Here is a 20961-nt window from a genome sequence, read left to right as displayed (position 1 = left end):
AAGATATAGCTTTATCACTGAAAAATTTGTACGGAACAACCATTACAATCTTGCAATTATCCCAAACTCTCATTTGAAAAATATGTTGTGAACTGTGAGAGGCCCATATGGTAAGAACAACAACAGTTGTTGGTTTTTTTAGGTGTCTAACAGACAAAAGTAGAGGAGCTGTATGTAATAGTTAGAGTGATGTATTTTTGGCACAAGGACATGGCTGTTAGAAATTTGGGAGATAGCCACAAATCCCCTCACGTTAACCATCGAGTAGCCATCTTAGAGTGGTATTTTTTGCGTCGTTATTAAAATGAGCAACCTTTACTAACAAATTAGAAGCAGAGGGCTGTGTTTTTCCTTTCCTGTTTGTTGGGTTTGCTCCATGTCCCAGCATTCCATGAGCTGCCAAATTACACCAAAAAATTAGAAATTACCACCAATCTGCTATTCTCGATCCCATTAATGCTAAATATGGAAATTAATATATATTTTAATCCAGATGAATTCCAAGTAATGAACTTTTGCAGAGGGTTAGGGAAAACCTCCTCTAAGTCATTTTGAAAATGTGGCCGGCCTACGTGAACTGCAAATGATTTCTTCCAGCTGAATTCTCGAGAGCTCAAAGCGGTAACTTGCCAGTGAATCGCTGGAGTTTGTTATCTGTGAGGCAGGCAGGTTAAACGGGAAGGAATTTCATGACTGAATGCATATTTTAAAGAAGCTGTTTGGTGCTTGTGTTTTATTTTGTGTATTTAAAACTTTTTTTTTTTTAATAAAACCTAAAGTAATTTCGATAATCACATACAGACTGGGAACTCACAAGAGACTAATTGCAGGATTAGGTCAAAAAACGTGATTATAAATATAAAAAACCCTCAGAAATTAAACAGTTTATTAAAATAGCACCCATGGGTCTTCACACTGATGAAAAAAAAAAATCTCTTTATTTGCAATTCAGGGCATCCACCATCGCTGTGACTTTTTATGTCTCTAAACGGGCGCAGAGGGACCGGGGCCAGGCCCTGCGCCGGGGGCCATTTTCTCGCCGCCCCCCGAGGCCGCGCTGCCATCATGGCGGCCGGGGCCCGCCCGCCAATCAGGCGGCCTCTACCCCTCCCGGCCACGTGGGGCAGCGCCGTCGGCCCGCTCCGGATGCTGCCGCGGCCGCTTCGACCAATCGGCAGACGAGCGGGCGGGCGGCGACCAATCACACGCGCCTCTCCCGCCCTTCGCCCCGCCCCCTGAAGGAGCACGCGCGCGCAGAGCCCTCCTCCTCCCTCCGCCGTTGTTTAGGCGTGCGGCGGGGGGCGCCAAGCCACGCCCACCCCTCCCTTCACGCCATTGGTGCGCCGGCAGGGGGGCCCTCCCCCTGCTCCCGCTCAGCCAATGGGAAGCGCGCTAGGGCGGGGCTGGGTGGGCGGGCAGTCTATAAAAAGGCCGCGCGGCTGGCGGGAAGGGGTAAGATGGCGGAGTAGCCGCGGCCGGCGTGGCTTGCGCTCCGTGTGCCGCGTCCGCGGGCAGCAGCCGGGTGGATCCCCGCGCCGCAGCGGGCCGCGGTGCGAGGCGGAGCGGGGCGCAGGAGGAGGAGGAGGAGAGGAAGAGGAGGGAGGTGGAGGAGAAGGGAAAGGAGGAGGGCAGCGCCCCCGCCGCCGCAGCCGCCGCCATGCCCAACATCAAGATCTTCAGCGGGAGCTCGCACCAGGACCTGTCGCAGAAGATCGCCGACCGCCTGGGCCTGGAGCTGGGCAAGGTGGTCACCAAGAAGTTCAGCAACCAGGAGACATGGTGAGGCGGGGGCGGGGGGCGGACTACACCTCCCGGCGGCCCCCGCGGGCGGCGCGGCGATGGGGCCTCGCGCGGGCGGCGCGCGGGGGCTGCTGGGAGTTGTAGTGCGGAGGGGAGGGGGGGGCGAACACGGGCGGACCCCGGGGCTGGGCCTCGAGGGGGGCTCGGGTGGGCTCTGCCCCATGGGGGGGAGAGGGGAGCAGCCAGCACCTGACAGGCCGTGCGTGGGGCCTGCCCCAGCTGGGGAGCCGGGATCTGGCTTCATTTCTGCCTTTTGGTACCAAAATCCCTCTTAAAATTAGAAGGGGGAGGCAAAAAAATAATATTAAACTCTGAAATCCGCACGTGGAAATCACAGTCAGCATGTGAACACTGCCTGCAGTGTGCCACAAACGGCCCTCGGTGCCTGCCCCAACCCCCTCCTCGCCTTTGCAGCCCATGTGGTTTTTTTGCAGGATAAGGAAAACGCAGAAAGCTGTGTTTCCATTGCACGGGGATTGATTGTAACCCCAGGCTTAAAAAGCAGTGCAAGGAGCTGTAAAAAGAGCCAGGTTATGATTTACAGCAGGTGCCACTGCGCTTCTCATCGGGTTTCATCAACTGCCCCTACCCGTTCCCGGTGACCAGCCAGCAGGTTTTTGTGTGATCTAATGGGGCCTTTAAACATCTGATAGATAGCTTACTTTAAGAAATTCATAGCCACATCTTGTCTGAAAAAAACGAGATTATTTTATCAGAACAGTCCAGGGGTAATTTTGAATGCTGAATGTCTTTAACCAGCTCGATATTAGGTGCTCCGAGTACAGCGGGAGCTGGCTTGTGGGCTCACTGTTAATTCAGACACCCACCCCGTGGGAGGTTTCCTTGCTGGCTGAAATTCGTCGTGATAGACTGGTGTATGCTGCAAGTCAGTGCAATAAAAATGGCAAAGTTACTTGGAACCAGCAGTGTGCTGGTGGAAATGGAGCAGCAAGACCCTAAAGGCCACGTGGTCAGCAAAACCATGGTGAAGGGGAGATGAGAGAATAAAATCAAAGTAAAGATCTACCCTAAGGTGCTGTAAAATTGAAGCCATTAGGAGTGCGTTGGGCAATCATCTGCCCACTTGCTCGTAGTTTGGTGTGGCAGCGAGCTGCAGGATGGCTCAGCATCTCCAGCACAAGGAGAAACTGTGCAAGGACTTTGTCTTCCCTTGGGTGCCTCCTGGTGCCTTCCAGATCCGTGCTAGGCTTCCCCAAACTCCAGTGTCGCAGTGCTTGGTAGTTAATCTGCTCCCACAAAAGGCCTTATCCAGCATTTCTCCGTAGGAAGCCTCAGAGCTCAGGCTGCCGCTTGCTTTCCAGCTCTGCCTTTGGCGCAGGTGTCTTGGAACAGGCGCTGGAGCTGGCAGTTTGCTGCTGGCAAACAGGACCTTTGGCTTGTATTCAGTCCCCTCATCAGCTGGGATTAGTGTGCATTACATCCAGGAGGAAATTAACCCCAAAAGCCTTTCCAAAGTGAAAAGCTTGAGGGCTTCTCTGTTCAAGCCAGTGAATAGCTGTTATGACTCTAAATCTAATAATCTGCTGCAGCATAGCTGCTGTTAGGAGCTTGGCTTGGCTTTCCCTGCTGGCTGGCCATCATCCCCACTTCCTTTATGCGCTGCTGCTTTTAGCAGGGCTGGTTGTACTTCTGTGATTCGGAGGGACGAGGAGTGTTTGAGGGTGTTTACATGCTCAGCTTGTGCTGAGCTCGAAAGTACAGGCTGAGCGCTTCTGGCCTTACTGAACCATTAAATTTGAGTGGTGAGTGATGTGGAATGGCCACTGAGCAAATAAGCAGCAGCGTTGGTGCTGGGCACCCTTGATGATAGCACATCAGCACCCACACAGCCTTGGGAATGCAGCCCCCTGGTCGCTCTGCAGACGTGCAATGGCTGGTTTTAATTTCTATTTGGATTCTTTCCCCGTCTGTCTCCAGCGTGGAAATAGGCGAGAGCGTACGTGGGGAGGACGTCTACATTGTGCAGAGTGGCTGTGGTGAAATCAATGACAATCTGATGGAGCTTCTTATCATGATAAATGCCTGTAAGATCGCCTCAGCCAGCAGAGTCACAGCTGTCATACCCTGCTTCCCTTATGCTCGGCAGGACAAAAAGGACAAGGTAAGGGATTAGATAAAGGTTTCTGCCTGGGGAGATGCGTGTATGCGTTGAAAATCCTGACTGCCCGGCAGGTTTAAATGAAGTTGAATATGTAGTAGAACAGATAAAAGTTACTTTCCCTTACTTGAACCTAAGGGCTTCAGACTGCAGATTCACCTTTTCATAAAGATGCAGTTCTGCTTGAAAATACACCAACCTATAATCACCAGCTGATGAGAAGGTGCAATGTTAATGAGTACTTCCTTCAGTAACTGCTCGTGAATCATTGCCTAGAGGTGGAAGGGTGACATCTTGATGAAGGAGTTGAACTTGTCTTAAATGCTGTTTTTTTTTTTTCCTGTACTAGAGCCGAGCTCCCATCTCTGCCAAGCTGGTTGCAAACATGCTGTCTGTGGCAGGTGCAGATCACATAATCACCATGGACCTGCATGCATCTCAGATCCAGGTAGGAGCTGAAATCAGGGAAGTGCTTATCTGCTCTGTCTGAGCCTGCTTGCTGCCTTGCAGGCTTTCTAGTGATCTTTTTTTTTAGCTGCAACAGCAATCAGGACTGGAAGGGACTTGCAGGGTCAGTTAGGGTACAGGGAGGTGAGCAACAGGTTCATCTGTAAATAAAATTACAGCTGTTCCTATCAGCCTAGGCAGAATGAGCCCTGTGTGAGTGAATGTTGGGTAGGTAAATGATGCGTGCAGCTTTGTCCCCATACTGTGACACCGTGTACTCAACTGGTCCTTTGAAGGATTTGAGATGAAGAATGGCTTTATCCAGAGTGTTCTTGAACAGTGAGCATTGCTGTCTCATGCTTAGTTGTCAGGGAGATGTGAGTGTTCCTGTCAGTGAGTGGCAGTGCTGCTGCCCTGGGTGCAGTGACCCTCCAGGTGAGCTGGCACAGCTGCTTGTGAGGGTTCAGTTGTCCAGGGCAGTGATCCCATGGTTTGCTACTGGTTAGGTGGGCAATGCTGCTTGTACCCATTCACTTCTACCCTTCCCCTTATGTTGGTTTCAGTCCTCTCCCGAGCTGCCAGTGAACTGAAAGTTTTTCATGGGTTTTGCTGGATTAGCGAACCAAGTGGTCCCACTGAGCAGCTGAAACCTTGACCAGGTCCTGCTCTGACAAAGCAAGAGATGCACCAAGCTGAGGCAGGACAGCAGGCTGATAAGTTGGTAGGCCTGTCTTTCTGCCTTGAGTGAGCTCTGAGACCGAGAAACCAAAATCATTGTAGCTGGGGTGGATGTGGCAAAGGGGAGGATACCAGATACATAACTGCGTTGCCATAAGCATTTTGAGTCCAGAGAGGTCAGGTGTCAGCTGCCTGGTGAAGTAGGTGGGCTTGCTGTCACTTTAACAGTTGAAAATGCAGCCATTCGTACTTCAGTATAAATCATTCTGCTATAATTTGCCCAGAAACATTTTGTCTCAGATGGAAAGATCTGTGAGAGCACAGCTGAGATTTTGGGGAAGCTGATGAAATAGAAGAGCAGAGCCCAAGGTGGTGTTTCTCTTCCCTACGAGGCTTGGAGCTGTGATGTGTGCCACAGGGTTCACCATCAGAAGTGGTGAGGTTCAGTTAAATAACTGGTTTTGTGTAGATGAGTGTCCTGCTGGGTTGCTGCACCCCGAAGGAATGATGGTAGGAAGGATCTACCCTGCACCTCACATGGAAGGCCTGTTTTGCTAGGCACTCCTTCCCACTCTCCTGCCCATTGCTCCCTGTCCGGGATTAACTTACTGGCTTTTAGTGACCTTTGAGGTTTACCTGGAGGAGTCTGCTGGGTCAGTGTGGAGTTGTGTAACCAGCTGCAGGAGTTTAGAAACAGATGTTACTCAAGGGTTTTTCAGAGGTTTACTGTAGATACAAACAGGGTGGGTAATAAGCTGTAGAGATTGACTTTGTAAACAGACAGCTAGGCTATGGAAAAGAGTGTTTGTTGGTTTTCTGTACCACTTGGGATAGAACTAGGTCCGTGTTGTAAGTGTCAGATGTAAAGGGCTATGTGTGCTGCTAAACTGGCTCCAGTTGTACATTACTGTACTGTGTGTCCCAAAGGCTCCTGCTGTTCATCAAAAGAAGTAGAAAGGAAAGCTGGAAATGCTGTGGAAAGGTGGTGGCTGTGGCTGATGATACAGAAGTTGTCTTCTGTTTTGGGGATGTGACCTTCAGCTACATCTGTTCCTGGTGTCTTTCTTGCAGGGCTTTTTTGATATCCCTGTTGATAACTTGTACGCTGAGCCTGCTGTACTGAAATGGATCAAAGAGAACATCGCGGAGTGGAAGAACTGCACCATCGTCTCACCAGATGCTGGTGGAGCCAAGAGGTAAGCTGTCAGAGCAAGCTGAGATGGTTCTGTATCTGCTGCAGTTCCTGAGGGTGCTTGTAACTAGCTGCAGCCTTATTCTCAAGGCACGTGTTTCCCCTCTGCCAGTCTGCCCCAGCTAGGGAAGAGAGGTCAAGTGCTCTTCCTGGGGAATATTTTGAAGGTTTCTTGCTATTCTGTTTTCTGCATAGCCCTTCTAGACAAATGTGCATGGGTAGGAATTGGGCAATGACTACATCCGTTGGACTAAAACTATTTTTAGTGGAAGGGGAATTGTGCAAGTTAAAAGGAGGAAATCGTGTAGCTCATCTGCCTATACGAAGATGAGGTTACCCCTGCTGGTTAATGATGCCTTTTGATCTAGGCTGTTTTCTGCAGTGTTGAGCTTAGTCTAGTGAAGCATTTTCGTGCTTTATTGCTCTTAATTTGAATTGCTTGCTGTGACTTCAGCCTGCTGCTGCTCTTCCTGAGAGCAAAGATAATAGACGGTTACTTTCTTAAGAGCAGCAGCATATGGTACAGCACATCCCTGCTTTGATGGTCTGATAATCTACCATCTTCAGGCAGATGAGCACCACACTTTGTGGGCAATTTGGAATGCTCTCAGGTGCTTATTAGGAGAAACTGGGGCTGATTCTTGATGCTTCTGTGTAATGGCTCCATGTGAGCAGACAGCCAAGGGAAGCAGATGCGTTCTTTAATCCAGGGTACTGTTACACCAAAATGGTTCCTGATTCACATACCTCGGAGTGATTTAAGTTACATGTCACAGCCAAGCAATACGACTGCTGTAGAGCAGTGCATGCCTTCCTGTAGCTTTGTTGTGGTCTGTGCATTAGACAGAACCACTTGTCTATGCAACTACTGGTTGTGTAATGCAGTATGTGGAGTGCCAAGTCAGCCAGCTATAATCTGACTCCTAAAGATGTCTTCAAAAGCCCCTTAAGCTGAAATGTGATGATCTTGGGTGGTGTGGTATCTTATGGAGGTGCTGCAGAACTAAATACCTTAGTAAAGAGTTCAGTTTGTCTTGCACAGGACTACTAGGACAATGAGTCTGATCTACTGAGGATGGGAACCTGTTCATTATAAGTATAGAATTTCTCAGGGGCAGGTGCATTTTGCTCCTTACCATTAATGCTTTTAAACTCTTTTGCTATTCATCAGTATCAATATATTATGTTTGGGTCCCTCCTAGAAGGTTTTTTGTGGTCTCTTCGACAAAAGTAAATGGTGGTGGACTTGCTTTTATTGAGTGTGTACTCCTGCCCCTGCCCTTGTGCTAGCATCTATGCCTTTGGCCCTGTGACAATTGAGTGCTTATATGAGCACAAGTAGTTCCCTGTCTTAACACAACTTCAGCTGTTCCAGTGAAGTTTTATAAAGATGACAAGTTGCCAAGCATTCTGGTTGCTTGAGGTTTGCCAAACCTGCTAGTTAAGGTTTGTTTTGAGCTTTAGATGCAAATTAATTTGCAGTGGTCAGGTTAAAGACTGTTTTACTAGTCGCTGTTATCAGGAAAGATTAGATCAAAGATTCCAGTGGAAGTGCTCGAGGAGAAGCCAAGGTGGCAGAGTTGTCTTCTATGACCTGCTCGAGACCAGTGAGCAGATGTGTTGACAGCTTCTTTTATGGCAGTCTTAGTGCTTAATAGTTTTAGCAGAGATTTGACTAAAGCTATTGTGTGGAGTTAAGTGTGGTTTGGGAACTGTTCTCTCTTCAGAGTGACCTCCATTGCAGATCGGTTGAATGTAGACTTCGCCCTCATTCACAAGGAGCGCAAGAAGGCCAACGAGGTGGACCGCATGGTGCTGGTGGGTGATGTGAAGGACAGAGTGGCCATTCTGGTAGATGACATGGCAGACACGTGTGGCACCATCTGTCATGCTGCAGACAAGTGAGTAAGGCTGACTGACACGTTCCTAAATGAAAAAACTGTTGTTAATGATCACTAATGAATTGATCAGATTACTTGCACGTGGAGTTTCACAAGGTAGTGGAGTTCCTTGATTACTGATCTAATTTCATCCGTGATAAATAAAAAGTCTAGCTTAACTTTGTACTGCATAAACAGCTAGGAGGTCTCCATAAATAGTCTCCTTTTTTCATTTGAAAAGAGTTTTTATGGAAGGTATGGCTAGTGGATATTGCTCTTGATGGGTAAGCTTAGTGATGTTTAATTTCTCACACTTGATTTCAATAGTAGGTCATGTACCATCTCTGACTATATTTGGTGGGATTAAACACTGTCTCAGTCATCAACTTAAGATCATGTCTGAATTTCTATTAGCAGTGAGCTTTTCAAGCTTTGCCATCAGCTGTCTCCATTAGAAAAGCCAGCATATGCAATGCTCTGTAGTATTTGCTGCCTTGTGTTGGCAAAAGTCACAGAAGGTGGTTTAGTATGGTCTAGCCCAAATGTCCCAGAACTGATAATGTTTTTTGAATGTATAGTTTGCCTGTGCTAGATTTTATGGTACTCGTTAAACTGTTTTCTTCCCCCAAATCAATAACAGACAGGAGGGGGAATATCAAAGGTAGTCTGTCCCCTAAGCATATGGTACTTTAATACCGGTTAAAAATTTCTCATCTGTCTTTTTCCTCCCTCATAGGCTTGTGTCAGCTGGAGCCACCAAAGTGTATGCCATCTTAACTCATGGTATCTTTTCTGGGCCAGCAATATCTCGGATCAACAACGCCTGTTTTGAGGCAGTTGTAGTCACAAACACAATACCCCAGGAGGACAAGATGAAGCAGTGCCCTAAAATCCAGGTGAGTGTCTCATTTCTCTTCTGTCACTCCTTGGGGATGGTAGCACTTGTCTGTCCCCTTGTTGGTGGGGAAAACCTCATAATACTGTCCAGTGCTCACAGCAGTGTTACCAGACTATAGTTTCAGTAGCAGAGCTGACCAGTCCTCGTGTTCTAATTGCTGCACGACAGCAGACCTGGTACACTGATAAAATACACCTCCTTATCCAGGTAGTCTTAAAAGTTTAAGTCATTTTTTCCAGCATTTCTTACCTAGTTCCAATCACTGATTGGATGTGGGACAGTCATGTAAGCAAGTAGTTGTCACTCCATAGTGTAAGGACATGTGCTGATGACACACAGCACGCAAGCAGAAGTAGGTAGGGATTTCTGAAGCCAATAATGATGCCAGCTCCAGTTGTGAAATAACCTAGGTGAGACCCTTCAGAGCAGGAGGGTGTAAGCCTTATTTTTCCTCACTAAAACTTCAGAAGTCCAGAAGGATTTCTGCTCTGTGAGAAGTCTGGTTCTTGCCTTTCCTGATGCCCTTGGAAGATCAGAGAAGCTACTGAATTTATAACAGCAAGCACAGGGAAGCATAATTTCAAGGGATGTGACTACTTGAAACACTGTCTTGTACTTGTAAGCCTATGCGCAATCCTTTAAGCAGATCTCTTTTATCTGTATGTCCTTTTTGTGACAAGACCTTTTGTGAAGGAAGTAGGCCTGATCTGGGGGAGCTGTCTGGTGGTAATAACTGAGTGGCCTGAAGAGGGAGCACAGTCTCAGTCTGTGTGTGTCCTGCTGGTTTCTCTAAGAGCAGGTGACAACTCCACAGGACATGGCTCAGATAAGTGCCAAAGATAAGCAGAAGCACTTTGCCATCCATATCAAAGCAAGCAGCCAATTTCTTGATGCTCATTTTGTATCTTGGGTTTTCTATTAAGGAAAAGTACTGTGGCATTTTGTTTCTGAAGCTGGGGCTAACTTTCCTGGAAGAAAAAAAAAAAATTGGCTGTGGATCTTGAGCTAGGCACAACTTGAGGATTTTCTGTGTTAACAGGCAGCTGGAAGATGCAGCTTTACCTGAGCATTCAGACATTAAGAGGTTTGTCAGAAGCTTAAGGTACTGCTGTAGCATACACACAGTCAAGGACATCCTAAGTGTTGACTTCGCAGTGCAGATACATAGGACAAAGGCATTTGGAGAATTTCTGGGAGGTCCTGCTCATCACCAAGTCTGAAAAGCAAACGGGACTGCTAATGCTCAGCTAGTACTGCACTGTAGGTGTAGCAGGCTGCCCAGTACCCGGAGTTCTGGTGAAAAGAAAGCTCAAATGGTTGAATCTGCAGGGAATTTTAAGCTGGTTTCGGAAGCAAATTACAAGCTGATTGCAAACTTAATCAGCACTAACTTCTGGGTGATGTTCCTGCAGCTGAACACATCTAAAAGATACCTGATGCTTTGACTTCCCTGCATGCTAACAGTTAACATAGGCAAAATACACCACTGCTAATCAGTATGTAAATGGCTGTAGCCAAAGATTGCAGTGGAGTTGCTTTACAGGCTCTTACTTACACCTCACTCTTAGGCTAACATCTCATGTTTGGTGTTGGGAAATACAGAAGCACAGGAGTTGTAAGTCCCATGGTGTCTGCTTTTGCAGTTCCAAGGTTTTTTCCTTCCTTCTTAGGAGGCAAACTATCCACGAGAAAGAAACTTAAATACCAATTTCACTTAATTCATGCACTGTGACTGTGGTGCTTAGTGAGAGACTGCATTATAGTGAAAGGTGTTGGTGCTGGGGTTCAGAGCTAGAGTTTTACTGAGTTTACTGAGGCTTTTTTTTTTTTCCCTCCTGTTAACTGGTTTACCCCACCAGGTGGAGCCAGTGCAGTGACTTGGTATTGGGAGCACAGTAGCTTCACCTCTGATTTAAAAAGAAAAAAATAACTTCTAGCAGTGATGATAAAGCCTCATGACTCAAGAGAAGCAATCTGATGGTGCTGTAGACTGCCTGAACTCCTCTGCAACCCACACAAAATGAATAAGATAGTCTGAGGGTAAACAGACTAGGGTAAAAGGTTTCTAGGGAGTTTCAGCAAAGAAAGGTGACAACAGACTCATCTCGATGAAGATCAGCGAGGTATTTCTTACAGTAGAATAGCATTGGGGCGATACAGAACAAGTCCCTGTCCTGTGTAGAACTAATTTTTCTACATCTGGCATGTTACAGATTCAGGGTAATGAGTTTGCTTTTGGAGTTCTTCCTGACATACTGGCTATTCTGCCAGGCTTCGTGTGTCTTCTCAGTGACCCTGCTACATCTTTCTTTCCCCCCAGGTGATTGACATCTCAATGATCCTCGCGGAGGCCATCAGGAGGACTCATAATGGGGAATCTGTCTCCTACCTATTCAGCCATGTCCCTTTATAACAACAGATGCCAGCTGCTGCTTGTATGGCTTTTTTTTAAACCAAAAGTTGTTCAGCTTGTTGTAAAGTTCAGTAGAAGACTCTGCTTGTTCCAGTGCAGTTCTCCACAGCTCCTCCTGCTTAAGTCAGGCTTACTGGCTCTGACCCCAACACGGGGAGGCTGGGGGGGAAGCTCATCTCTGTAACACTCCAACTCCACCAGCAACCCTGTGCATTGGGGCTCGGCAGTAGCATTGACTCAATACTGCAGATCTGTGGAGAGCAGGACTGACACATGGCTAATTGCCACAATTATTTTTTGGGGGGGGTGGGGGGGAGAGGGTTTGTCTGTGAGCAGGGTTAGGTAAGCACACCCTGAATTGTTTGGGAAGTAGATCTCCCTAGGACATGTTGGTTTGGATCTACAGCAAGAGCCCAAGAGACTGCTTTGACTCTTACCACTCTACATGTGACAGAAGCCCTTGAAGAGGGACGAGGAAGGCTTGTATCTTGGCCAAGCTTTGACCCTAGGTGGAGCCCTGGGGACACCTGGAAGGTGGTTCTGCTACAGCTTCCTCCTTTGAAATGAAAGGAGGTGAGTGTAGCTTGCGAACTTGAGTTCATCTTAATTGATGAAGAAATGAAATGTTCTTTAACATGCTACACGGCAAAATGGTGAGAGCCTGGTGTGTGCAGTGCTGTCTTGCTGCGTTACCTTAGTGGTGAAGGTGCATCCTGGGCAGGTGTTCTTCTCCCTCTTACGCTGAGGATGCCCGGTGGTTGTGGGCTTTAGTTTTTAGGGTAGACTAAAACCAGTTCCTCAATTTCACAAGTTCCCGTTAGCCTTGCTCGTGACTAAAGGACTGCTGTCATGTACTTTATGGCTGCACCTTGATGTGCTGTGCAAATGTACCTTGATTCTTTTTTACCAGTACACCAGTGATCGGAGCCTCTTCACCCCACAGAAGCCTGGCGTTGCGTTTAGCAAGTGCCTGCTTAGATGCTAGGGTGACCGAATAGGCAACAGCTTTGTGTTCAGCTGTCTTAAACTCTGCCTGCAATCCTGCTGTCCCGCAAGTTACTGATGCGCTGGTTGCTTGTCCTGGTCACTAATTACTTGCCTTGTGTGCATTGCTCTTTGTAAAAGATCCTAAACCTGGGAGAATGGGAGGCTGCAGGACTAGAGGGCCTGAAGAAGCCCTCAGGGTGGCTCTGATGCTGTGGAGTGCTTATGGCAGTGGGTTGAAGAGGCTTGTGATACACAGTACTGGGAAAACTGCTGATCTAAAACCAATCTAGCAGGCAGCAAAATGCCTGAAAGAGAAATACCAAAACTAGAGCTGGCTGAGGCTCTTGGATGTAAAAATAAGGCTCATCCAAAACTTGGATGCGTAGTAGCTGTACCAGACAATCTTAAAGTAAACTGCTAAATCTCTCCTGGACTCTTACGGCGTTACAGACCGAGCTGTTTTATGCTGTGGTTTTTATAAGCACTCCTCTGATTTATTTGTGAGATGGGGAAGGGAAAAAGGGAACAGAAGGAACTTGAAATAGCTTGCTAGGGTAACTAGCAAGGCGCTGAGAGGCTGGGGGCTGGGGTGTCGGTGGGATTAACTGAAAAATGTGGGTAAGACCTAGGGAAGTACTTCTTTAGCTGTGCCTTTTCATGAAGACTTCTCCCCTCTCCCTTCCTACATACCCTGTCCTGTGGCAATGTTAACACTTCTATTACAGTGTAGGGTTTTTCTTTTGTATAAGAATTGGTGTTTGTCTGGAAAGTGTGTGTCTCTTGCTTCTTTGCTTTGCATCCTGCACTGAGCTCTCCTGAGTCTGATTCCTGCCTCCTCCTTTGGAGCCCCTGCTGCCACACTGCCAATGCCCCGAGAGCCAAGAGCCAGGACATCAGAGCAGCGGTGTGAGGATTTACAGCAGCATTTGTGTTTAAACTTAAGACCTGATGAAGGAATTAAACTTTTATTTAAAAACCACGGCCTCTGCCTATAAATGCTTCCAAAAACCCTACCAAGATGTGCATCTTCTGAACTGGGTCACTTGTAACCTTGATTGTGGAGTAATGTGGTTTGGAACGAACCTTGGCACGTCATCTGGTTTAACAGCAGGGCCGACTGTGAGGTGGTTCAGCTTTCCTATGCTCGCGTTGCATGGAATAAAATGCTTAGGACCAAGCTACTTCTGGTGGCTGTGATCTGTAATCTTACAGCCTTAGTTGTTTGAGGTGGTAGTGCAGTTTCTCTTGTCCTGTTCAATTAGATATCTGAGCAGATCTGTTCACACAATGTTCAGGTGGGGGAAAACCTAAATAGTTTAGCAAGCATGAATGAAGAATTGCTAAATGTCTTGCACTGAGCTAATGAGCTGAAGCAGCAGGATTGTTATGAGAAGCAGTTGTTTACCTAACCCGTGATCCTTATTGTGTATTGTAGACCCAGAAAGTATAAACGAAATTAAGAGGATGAGATGTCAGTTCTAGAGAAAGGTCTTTGACCTTACAGCAGTCTTCGTGCCCTAGATTGAACCATTGCTTCAGGAGCCACAGCCTCAGGTAGACTTGCTGAAGACCACTATGGTCATTCTTCTTAAAATATTTCAGTACTGATCATTGAATACCCAAACTGGATTTCTGCCCCCTCCCAGTTGGCAGCATGGCAGCGGTGGTGTTGGTGTGGGTCTCATCAGGGTGGTGCGGCAGATTTGATCTTCCTTAAAGAAAAGGAGAACCTGAGCTTTACAGCTGAAGGCTTAAAACATCCTCAAACTGCTGAACGGATCTGAAGCCCGGCTGGCTGACTGGCAGTGACCGCTGTGCTCGCAGCACAGGGTGCTATTGTTTGCATACACGCCTGTAGGAGGATTAGAGCATTCTCCCTCTCCAGGGCAGGCACAAAAGTAGCATCAGGCAGCTGTGGTAAGGGAATCCCTTCCCTGGGGGGTGGGCTGGAACGAAAGCAGCCCCTGCCTTGTGAGCAGCAGGCACTGAGCTCCTGCCCTGCCCTCTGCCTTGGGGGTGCTCAGCTGTCGGTCCAAGCATGGTCAGCTCCAGCAGCATTTTCCCCCCCCCCATGACGTGCTGGTGCTAACTTGAGCTGTGTGCTGTGGTTAAGGAGATTCCCCAGCCTGTCCTGAGGAGCCTCTGGAGTAAATAGGGAACATGCAGTGCTCTGGAGGTGATTTGTGCAGTGTTTTCACAGGCTTTCCTTACAGCTGCTAATGAAATACCATAGGAAGCAAGTCATTTGTTTCCTTGGGAGAAAATCCCAAGTGGGTCATTCCCTGTGCTCTGTAGCTGAGGGGGAGCTAGAGGAAGAGGATGGAGCTTCAGCAGTTCGGCCACGGGCAGAGCACTGCAGGGACTGCTGCTGCTCCTGCCTGTCAGGCTGCTAGCTGATGTAGAAGCAGCAACAGCAGCAGAAAGGGAGGTATCATTACAGAGAAGTCCTGCCTCCTTGCCCAGCTCACCTGCCAGGGCAGCTGAAGCTAATGCATAGGTTGGGAGTGCCTTTAGCTATGGGGAGAAGTGGAGCAAGATGAGGCATATCCCAGACTGCTTTCACCAGCGCTTCAGCTCCCTACCACTTTTTGCTGTTCCCTGGTAGTGTAAAGATGATTTCTCATCTCTTAGACTCAGTGTTTGTGATCTGGAGAAATGAGCAGCTTGCCTTGCTGCTGTTGAGCACTGGGGAAGTGGGAAGAGTTAACAAAGCCCTTCTCGAAACTGCTGCCTTGGCGAGCACAAGGAGAAGCAGAATCCATGGGAGAAATGAGCCGATGTCCTGGTGTAACACTGCTGGGGCTGCCCTCATTGCCTCCCTGAGGCACCCAGCTTCTTCCCTGCTGGAAAAGAGGATGGTGGCAGGAGGCAAGGGTTAAAAATGAACTGAAAAAGCAAAAAAGCTGAGTTGGGGGGCTGGCCCACAGCCAGGCAGCTGCAGCTGGAGGGGATTTGGGCTGTGGCGTTGTGCCCTGCCTGTCCCTCCAGGCAAGAGGCTGGAAAAACCCTCTGATCAGATAGAGAAAACGTCCTGCCTCCTTATTCCTGGAGAAGAAAATAAAGCATTCCTGGAAATGGCCATCAGCAAGCCTCTATCAGAGCCCTGAAAGCCTTGTTCTGTGGGAGATTTAAAACTCATCTAAAATGGCTGGCGGTTGTTCCCTTCTATCGGGTCAGGGCTGCTTTCACTTCCCCCCCTCTGCTGATGTCTCGGTTCCCTCATTATAAATTATTGAGCACAGAAATGCCAAAACGCAGGAGAAAGAAGCAGGTTGTGCGGTTACAGGAGGTTTGGCAAATTTGTCATGGGATAAAGCTCTTGTTGGGATGCACACTCGCTCTTTGTGCAGGATGGGATCTAACAGTGCCCCAGCAGCCGCACACCTCGACTTCTGGAAACGCCAGGGAGCAACGGGCGTGTGCCTGAGGGGCTGTGGCAGGGAAGAGGGGCAGTGAGCTCCCTGTCCATGCCTGTAAGGCCCCCGCTGTGCTTTGTGCCCAGACAAAGGCCATGGGGTCTGCAAAGGGCTGCAGATCATTGGGGGCATGCAGTGCATCCCACAGGGCTGGTGCTGCTCCTTGGCTGGGGCAGGCGAGAGGCTGTGCATGTGGAGGATGGTCTCTGGGTGCTCTCATGCTCCGTGCCTGCTGGGGACAAAGGATAAAACAGACTGTTCGGTATCCGCAAAGCGTGAGGAGAACAGGCAGGGAAAGAGGAGGAAGCTGGAGGGAAGGCAGGCGCAGCTGGAGAGTAAACACAAGGTAAAGCGCTTGCCTTCCTATTTGCATAAAGGCAAAAAGGATTTCCTTGCTTTCATTTTGAAACTGGGTGGGGTTTTTTTCCTTTCAGCCGTGCAGGAGAAATGTGCCGTTTCTCAGCTCAGGGTGGGCTTTGCAGTGCAGGCTCTGGAGGGAGGGCTGGAAGGATGCTCACTGAGGCAGCCCTGCCTGGGCTCACTGCTCCTGGCCGTGGGGCACGTAAAGTCAACAGGCTGTGTTTTGGGGGCTGGGGCTGCAGCGCTAAAGCACAGCTGCTCCGGGAGCAGCCTGGCCTCAGGCTTTGCCTGCAGCCCCTTCCCTACCCCAGAGAGCTGGATGGAGGCTGCTCCAAACCTCTCTCAGAACAGCAGCCCCATCTTAGGACATGGCCATGGGTCTTGGCCTTTGCCTTGTGTGCGTGCCAGACACTGGGATTTCTTTAATTCCGCGCCCGAAGGCATGCAGAACGCTCCATCCCCCTCCCACGACAGCAGCCCTTCAGCTCAAAAATGCGAAGCAAATGTTTCCTCGGGCTGGCTGGGGGGTTTCTCCACAAAACCACCAGTACGCCTGGCGAGGGGCTGGCGGGCTGGGGGCGGTGTGAGGGCTGCTTCAGCGCAGCTGCTGCCCCGCTGCCGTCCCCAGGGATCCCTGCAGCAGGGCTGGGCGAGCCCCCACGGGGCCGGGCCCCACATTTCGGCTGTGTTCCCCGAGAAGCCATCGGTGGCCCCTTTCTCCTGGGGGTGCTGCTGGGCAACACCCAACCCTATGTTATCCCCCTGGGCACCCCTCAGCCCTCAGGCTTTCTGCCTGGGGGGGCACACGGGGGTGTGAGGGGAGCAGGGGTGTGCAAGTGCATGGGGGGGTCTGTGTGGGGTGTGTACGTGTGGGGGGCTCTGTGTGGGGTGTGTACATGTGGGGGGGTCTCTGTAGGGTATGTATGTGTGTGAGGGTCTCTGTGGGGTGTGTACATGTGGGGGGGTCTTTGTGGGGTGTGTACATGTGAGGGGGTCTTTGTGGGGTGTGTACACATGGGGGGGGCTGTGTGGGGTCTCTGTGGTGTCTCTGTGCTTGCACACGGGCGTGTGCGCGCGTCCGCCCTCACACACTCGCCCCCCTGTACCACGCCGCGAGGCACGCTGGGAAACGCAGTTCTCCGGCCGCCTCACACCACCGGCGGGTGCACGCTGGCGGACTACACTTCCCGTGAGGCTCAGCGCCGCGGCGGGCAGCCAATGGGCGCGCGGGCTGGGCGGCGGCCGGGGTATATAAGGCGCCGCCCCACGCGGCGCGCTCCAGTCTCACCTGAGGAGCGGCGGAGCGAGGGAGCAGAGCGGCGGCGGCAGCGGCACCGGGTACGGCCGGCACCGGGCAGCGGGGGCACGGCCTCGGCCGCACCGTGCCGGGGCTCGGCGGGCTTGGGCTGCACCTGAGGCGGCGGCTGGGTGCTCGGGGGGGGCTCCGCGGGGCGCCCGCGGGTGCGGGCTGCGGCACCCAAAGGTGGGGGGCCGGGGGTGGGTGCGGGTCCCGGTGGGTGCGGAGGGGAGCTCGGGGCGGTGGGGAGCGGAGGGGGACTCGGGGCGGCGGCCGACCCCGCCCTGCGCTATTGTCCGCCGCCGGGAGGGGCGGGCGGCGCCCCGGGGTGGGCTGCCTTTGTCTGCGCCGCCCGGGGGGGGCCCTGCCCGCTTCTCCTCCCCGCCTGTTCCCCCCTTTCCCTGCCCTGGTGCCCCCGCTGAGCGAGCTGCGGCGTCTCGCAGGCAAGATGTGCGACAAGCCGGACCTCTCGGAGGTGGAGAAATTCGACAAGAAGAAGCTGAAGAAAACCAACACGGAGGAGAAGAACACGCTGCCCTCCAAGGAGAGTGAGTGCGGGGACTGGCAGGGCTGGGCAGGGGGTGGCTGGAGCTGGGGGGCTCTGGGGTGCAGCCGAGCCCTGGTGCTGGGCTCTGTGGGGGAGGCAGATGTTGGCCGTGGCCGTGGAGTGGGTGTCCTCGTGTGCTGATCTCACTGCTGAGGAATCCGGTGGGGAGAGGCGCTTCTGGGCAGCTGGGCTCTGACCCAGAGGAACAGCACTGAGCGAGGGGTGAGGGTTCGGGGTGAGGACATCGGGGGGCTGCAGCACTCCCTGTGCCTGCCCTGGGCACCTGGAGACAAGGGTCAGGCTCTGCTGTGACCATGGTGGCAGTGGGCACCACCCTGTGTATAGGGCAGATGCCCAATGTGCCCCATCACCCTAGGAGCTGAGGCATTTGGTTCTGCCACTTGGGTTCAAACAATAAAACTGGCTGCCAGGGCCTGAGTGATTGCTCTACAGCCAGCTCCAGAGGGTGTTCCTACAAACCAGCACCAGATTAATGGCACTCTCTTCTCTTTCAGCTATCGAGCAGGAAAAGGAATGTGTGAAGTCTTCCTAGAGAGATGGCCTGGTGGGAAGAGCACTTGATTTTTTTGCTTTGAATTAAATCATCTTTTTTTTTTTTTTTTTTTAATTTTAAATTTACATCATGTACATGTATAGAAAACAGCTGCATTACCTAACCCACTGTCCCACCTTGCTGGCAGCTATGGCAGGTGGGGGGGACAAAGCGTGGCCCCCTCAGTCCATCGAAAGCCTGACCTAACCCCATCTCTGCTGCACAGCCGCCGCCTGTTGACAGCTCTGATCTCGCCCTCATGCGGTGGGGAGATGAGCAAGGGCTATGGAGGCTCCTGGGGACGGACCCCTCCTGCGTGGGGGAGTGGGATCTCTTCTGGCCCGGCCCATGGCCCGGGTCTGTCTCGCATACTCTTCACTGACGGTGTTCTGTAGCCTCACTCACAAGTTTTGTCTTCCTTGGGGGAAAATGAGAAGTTTATTATAAAATAAAAAAAAAATTATAATGACCTACCTCTGGCTTGTGGCTTCTTTCCTGGTGAAGGTTCAGGTGCAGGCCTGTGTGCCCTGGGGGGTGGGAAGGGCTCTGCTGCAGGTTGGTGCTGCTCCAAGGGCCACGGGGTGGTTCCTTCCAGCTGAGTCCGCCTTGATGTGTGTGTGTGTGTATAGGGCTCATTCCTGGTGGCCTGGGGGGACAGAGCTTAGGGTGTGCTGGTGCCCCTCTGAGGCTCAATTAGTGCCACCAGTTGTCCCATTGTCACAGTGGTTCCTTGGTGTGTTACCAGAGGTTAATCATGGCCTTCCTGCTGTGTGCGTGAGCCACCCAGCTCCCATGGGTGCTGGGTCTGCCCTCAGGGCAGAGCTCTCCCCTCGCTGCCTGGCACAGCCCTTCCCTTCACCTCCAGCCACGCTTGGCTCAAGGAGCTCTTCCCAGCCTTGCAAGGGTGGGTCATTGGGCTCAGTCCTTTGGGTACCCTATAAACTGTTCCTGGTCCTGCGCGGTGAGGAGGAGCTGGGCTCTGCTGGTGCCCCCCAAGCCTGCACTGAGGTGCCACAGGACTTTATCCCCTCCACCTGGCCTCTGGGGCCACCGCACGGGCTGCTGTGCCTGCTTGCAGAGGAGGTGGAGGCAGATCTGCCAGCTAAATTTTGGCTGGTGTCCCTAGCCCGGGACAAACATGGGACTATTGTACCCGTCCCTGTGTGGCACCAATCTGGCTGTGCCTGCACCCACGCCCCACAGCAAGGACTGCAAATAACAGTTTGCAGGGCTGTGGCCGCTTTCACCCTTCAAACACGGCTGGAGGCACCTGGCTGGTGTTGCTGTGCTGTGTCAGGGCGGTGTGGGGTTTTCTGTGGGGTAAGGGCAGTGCCCCTGCAGCACCCCGAAGTCCCTCTCCTGGGTGTACCAACCCCATACCAACATGCTGGGGCTGCCCTCCGGCCATCCCCACATGCCGGGGTGTCAGCAGCTGTTTGTCGCCCCAGCAGGGTTTGTGGTTTCCTTCAGGGCAGTCAGGGGGCTGCTGCTCCCCCAGTAACGGCCAGTTGTCATCGTCCCTGCCGGGGAGAGGCCCCCAGGCCCCTTGTGCAAGCTGCTCCTGCCCGTCACAGAGCCCCTTCCATGAAGGGGGTGGTGGATGGGTCACAGATGGGTCAGGAACTGGCCCAGGCAGTGGGTTCAGCACCTTCACGCTGCTTCAGCATCCCCCGCTCTGCTGAACCGAGCAAGCTCCCCCACATCCCCACCGAAATCACCACGGGGAGGTACCGGCTGCCTTGCCCAAACCCCGCACCTTCAGCTGCAAGGACAAGGGAAAGTCTGTGCTGCAACCCAGCACCCAAAATGCCCCCGCTATTGTGAGAGGGTTGGCCCCCAAGGGGAGAACCATTACAGAGCAGGCCTTTATGGCAACCCCGTCCCTCCCTCCCTCCCCGTTCACCCCAGCACGTATCAGCACGGGGCTGCCAGTGGCGTGGGAGGCTGGGATGCTGGATGCCTGCCGGCCTGATGTCCCCCAGAACATCATGGCTTTGGCAGCACGGGCACGGAGGATGCCCTTGCACCTTCCTCGAAGGGCCAGGTGCTGAGTGAGCCATGTACATCCTGGAAATATCCGTGTTGGTTCCCGCTGGGCCGTCCCGCTGCTCCTGGGGCACTTTCCTCCCATGGCTTTATCGGGCAGCGAGCTGTGGCCGGCGCTGCGGAGGAGGCGGCTGAGTCACCGGCAGGAGGAATCCGGGCCCTGCCAGACAAATACCTGGCGCTCAGCAGCACGGGGAGAATTGGGATCAGGGCTTGTGGCCGCGATGGGCACCGGCTCCCCTGCACTGCCCTGTCTGACTCAGCCAGGAGAGGGTTTGACCCCACGGCTTTGCACGGAGGGGATGACCGCGGGTGTTGCCACCACACT

General features: G+C 51.6%; 2 protein-coding genes across 2 annotated transcripts; both read left to right on the top strand.

Moving 5' to 3' along the window:
• Positions 1–1520: 1520 nt before the first annotated feature.
• On the top strand, positions 1521–13390 carry PRPS1 (phosphoribosyl pyrophosphate synthetase 1). Its single transcript, XM_082770697.1, has 7 exons — positions 1521–1779; positions 3739–3922; positions 4269–4367; positions 6116–6240; positions 7964–8137; positions 8853–9012; positions 11335–13390. The coding sequence occupies exons 1-7, from the start codon at positions 1658–1660 to the stop codon at positions 11425–11427; spliced, it is 957 nt and encodes a 318-aa protein (XP_082626823.1). The 5' UTR covers positions 1521–1657; the 3' UTR covers positions 11428–13390.
• Positions 13391–17441: 4051 nt separating this feature from the next.
• On the top strand, positions 17442–19056 carry LOC309883224 (thymosin beta-15A homolog). The gene is made up of 3 exons (XM_082771124.1): positions 17442–17528; positions 17931–18035; positions 18550–19056. Exons 2-3 carry the CDS (start codon positions 17936–17938, stop codon positions 18585–18587), a joined length of 138 nt encoding a protein of 45 aa, XP_082627250.1. The 5' UTR covers positions 17442–17528; positions 17931–17935; the 3' UTR covers positions 18588–19056.
• The last annotated feature ends 1905 nt before the right edge of the window (positions 19057–20961 follow it).

Source organism: Aythya marila (genome assembly GCF_965140915.1).
Source record: "Aythya marila genome assembly, chromosome: 13".
In the NCBI taxonomy this organism is placed as follows: domain Eukaryota; kingdom Metazoa; phylum Chordata; class Aves; order Anseriformes; family Anatidae; genus Aythya; species Aythya marila.
This window is presented reverse-complemented; position numbering and strand designations above follow the sequence as displayed.

What these genes read in the sequence shown, in the direction of transcription:
- PRPS1 (XM_082770697.1), top strand. Translation starts at nt 1,658, where the DNA reads ATGCCCAACATCAAGATCTTCAGCGGGAGCTCGCACCAGGACCTGTCG. An exon ending in GGCAGGACAAAAAGGACAAG is followed by an intron (nt 3,923 to 4,268) that starts GTAAGGGATTAG and finishes TTCCTGTACTAG; the next exon opens with AGCCGAGCTCCCATCTCTGC. An exon ending in GATGCTGGTGGAGCCAAGAG is followed by an intron (nt 6,241 to 7,963) that starts GTAAGCTGTCAG and finishes TTCTCTCTTCAG; the next exon opens with AGTGACCTCCATTGCAGATC.
- LOC309883224 (XM_082771124.1), top strand. Translation starts at nt 17,936, where the DNA reads ATGTGCGACAAGCCGGACCTCTCGGAGGTGGAGAAATTCGACAAGAAG. An exon ending in CACGCTGCCCTCCAAGGAGA is followed by an intron (nt 18,036 to 18,549) that starts GTGAGTGCGGGG and finishes CTTCTCTTTCAG; the next exon opens with CTATCGAGCAGGAAAAGGAA.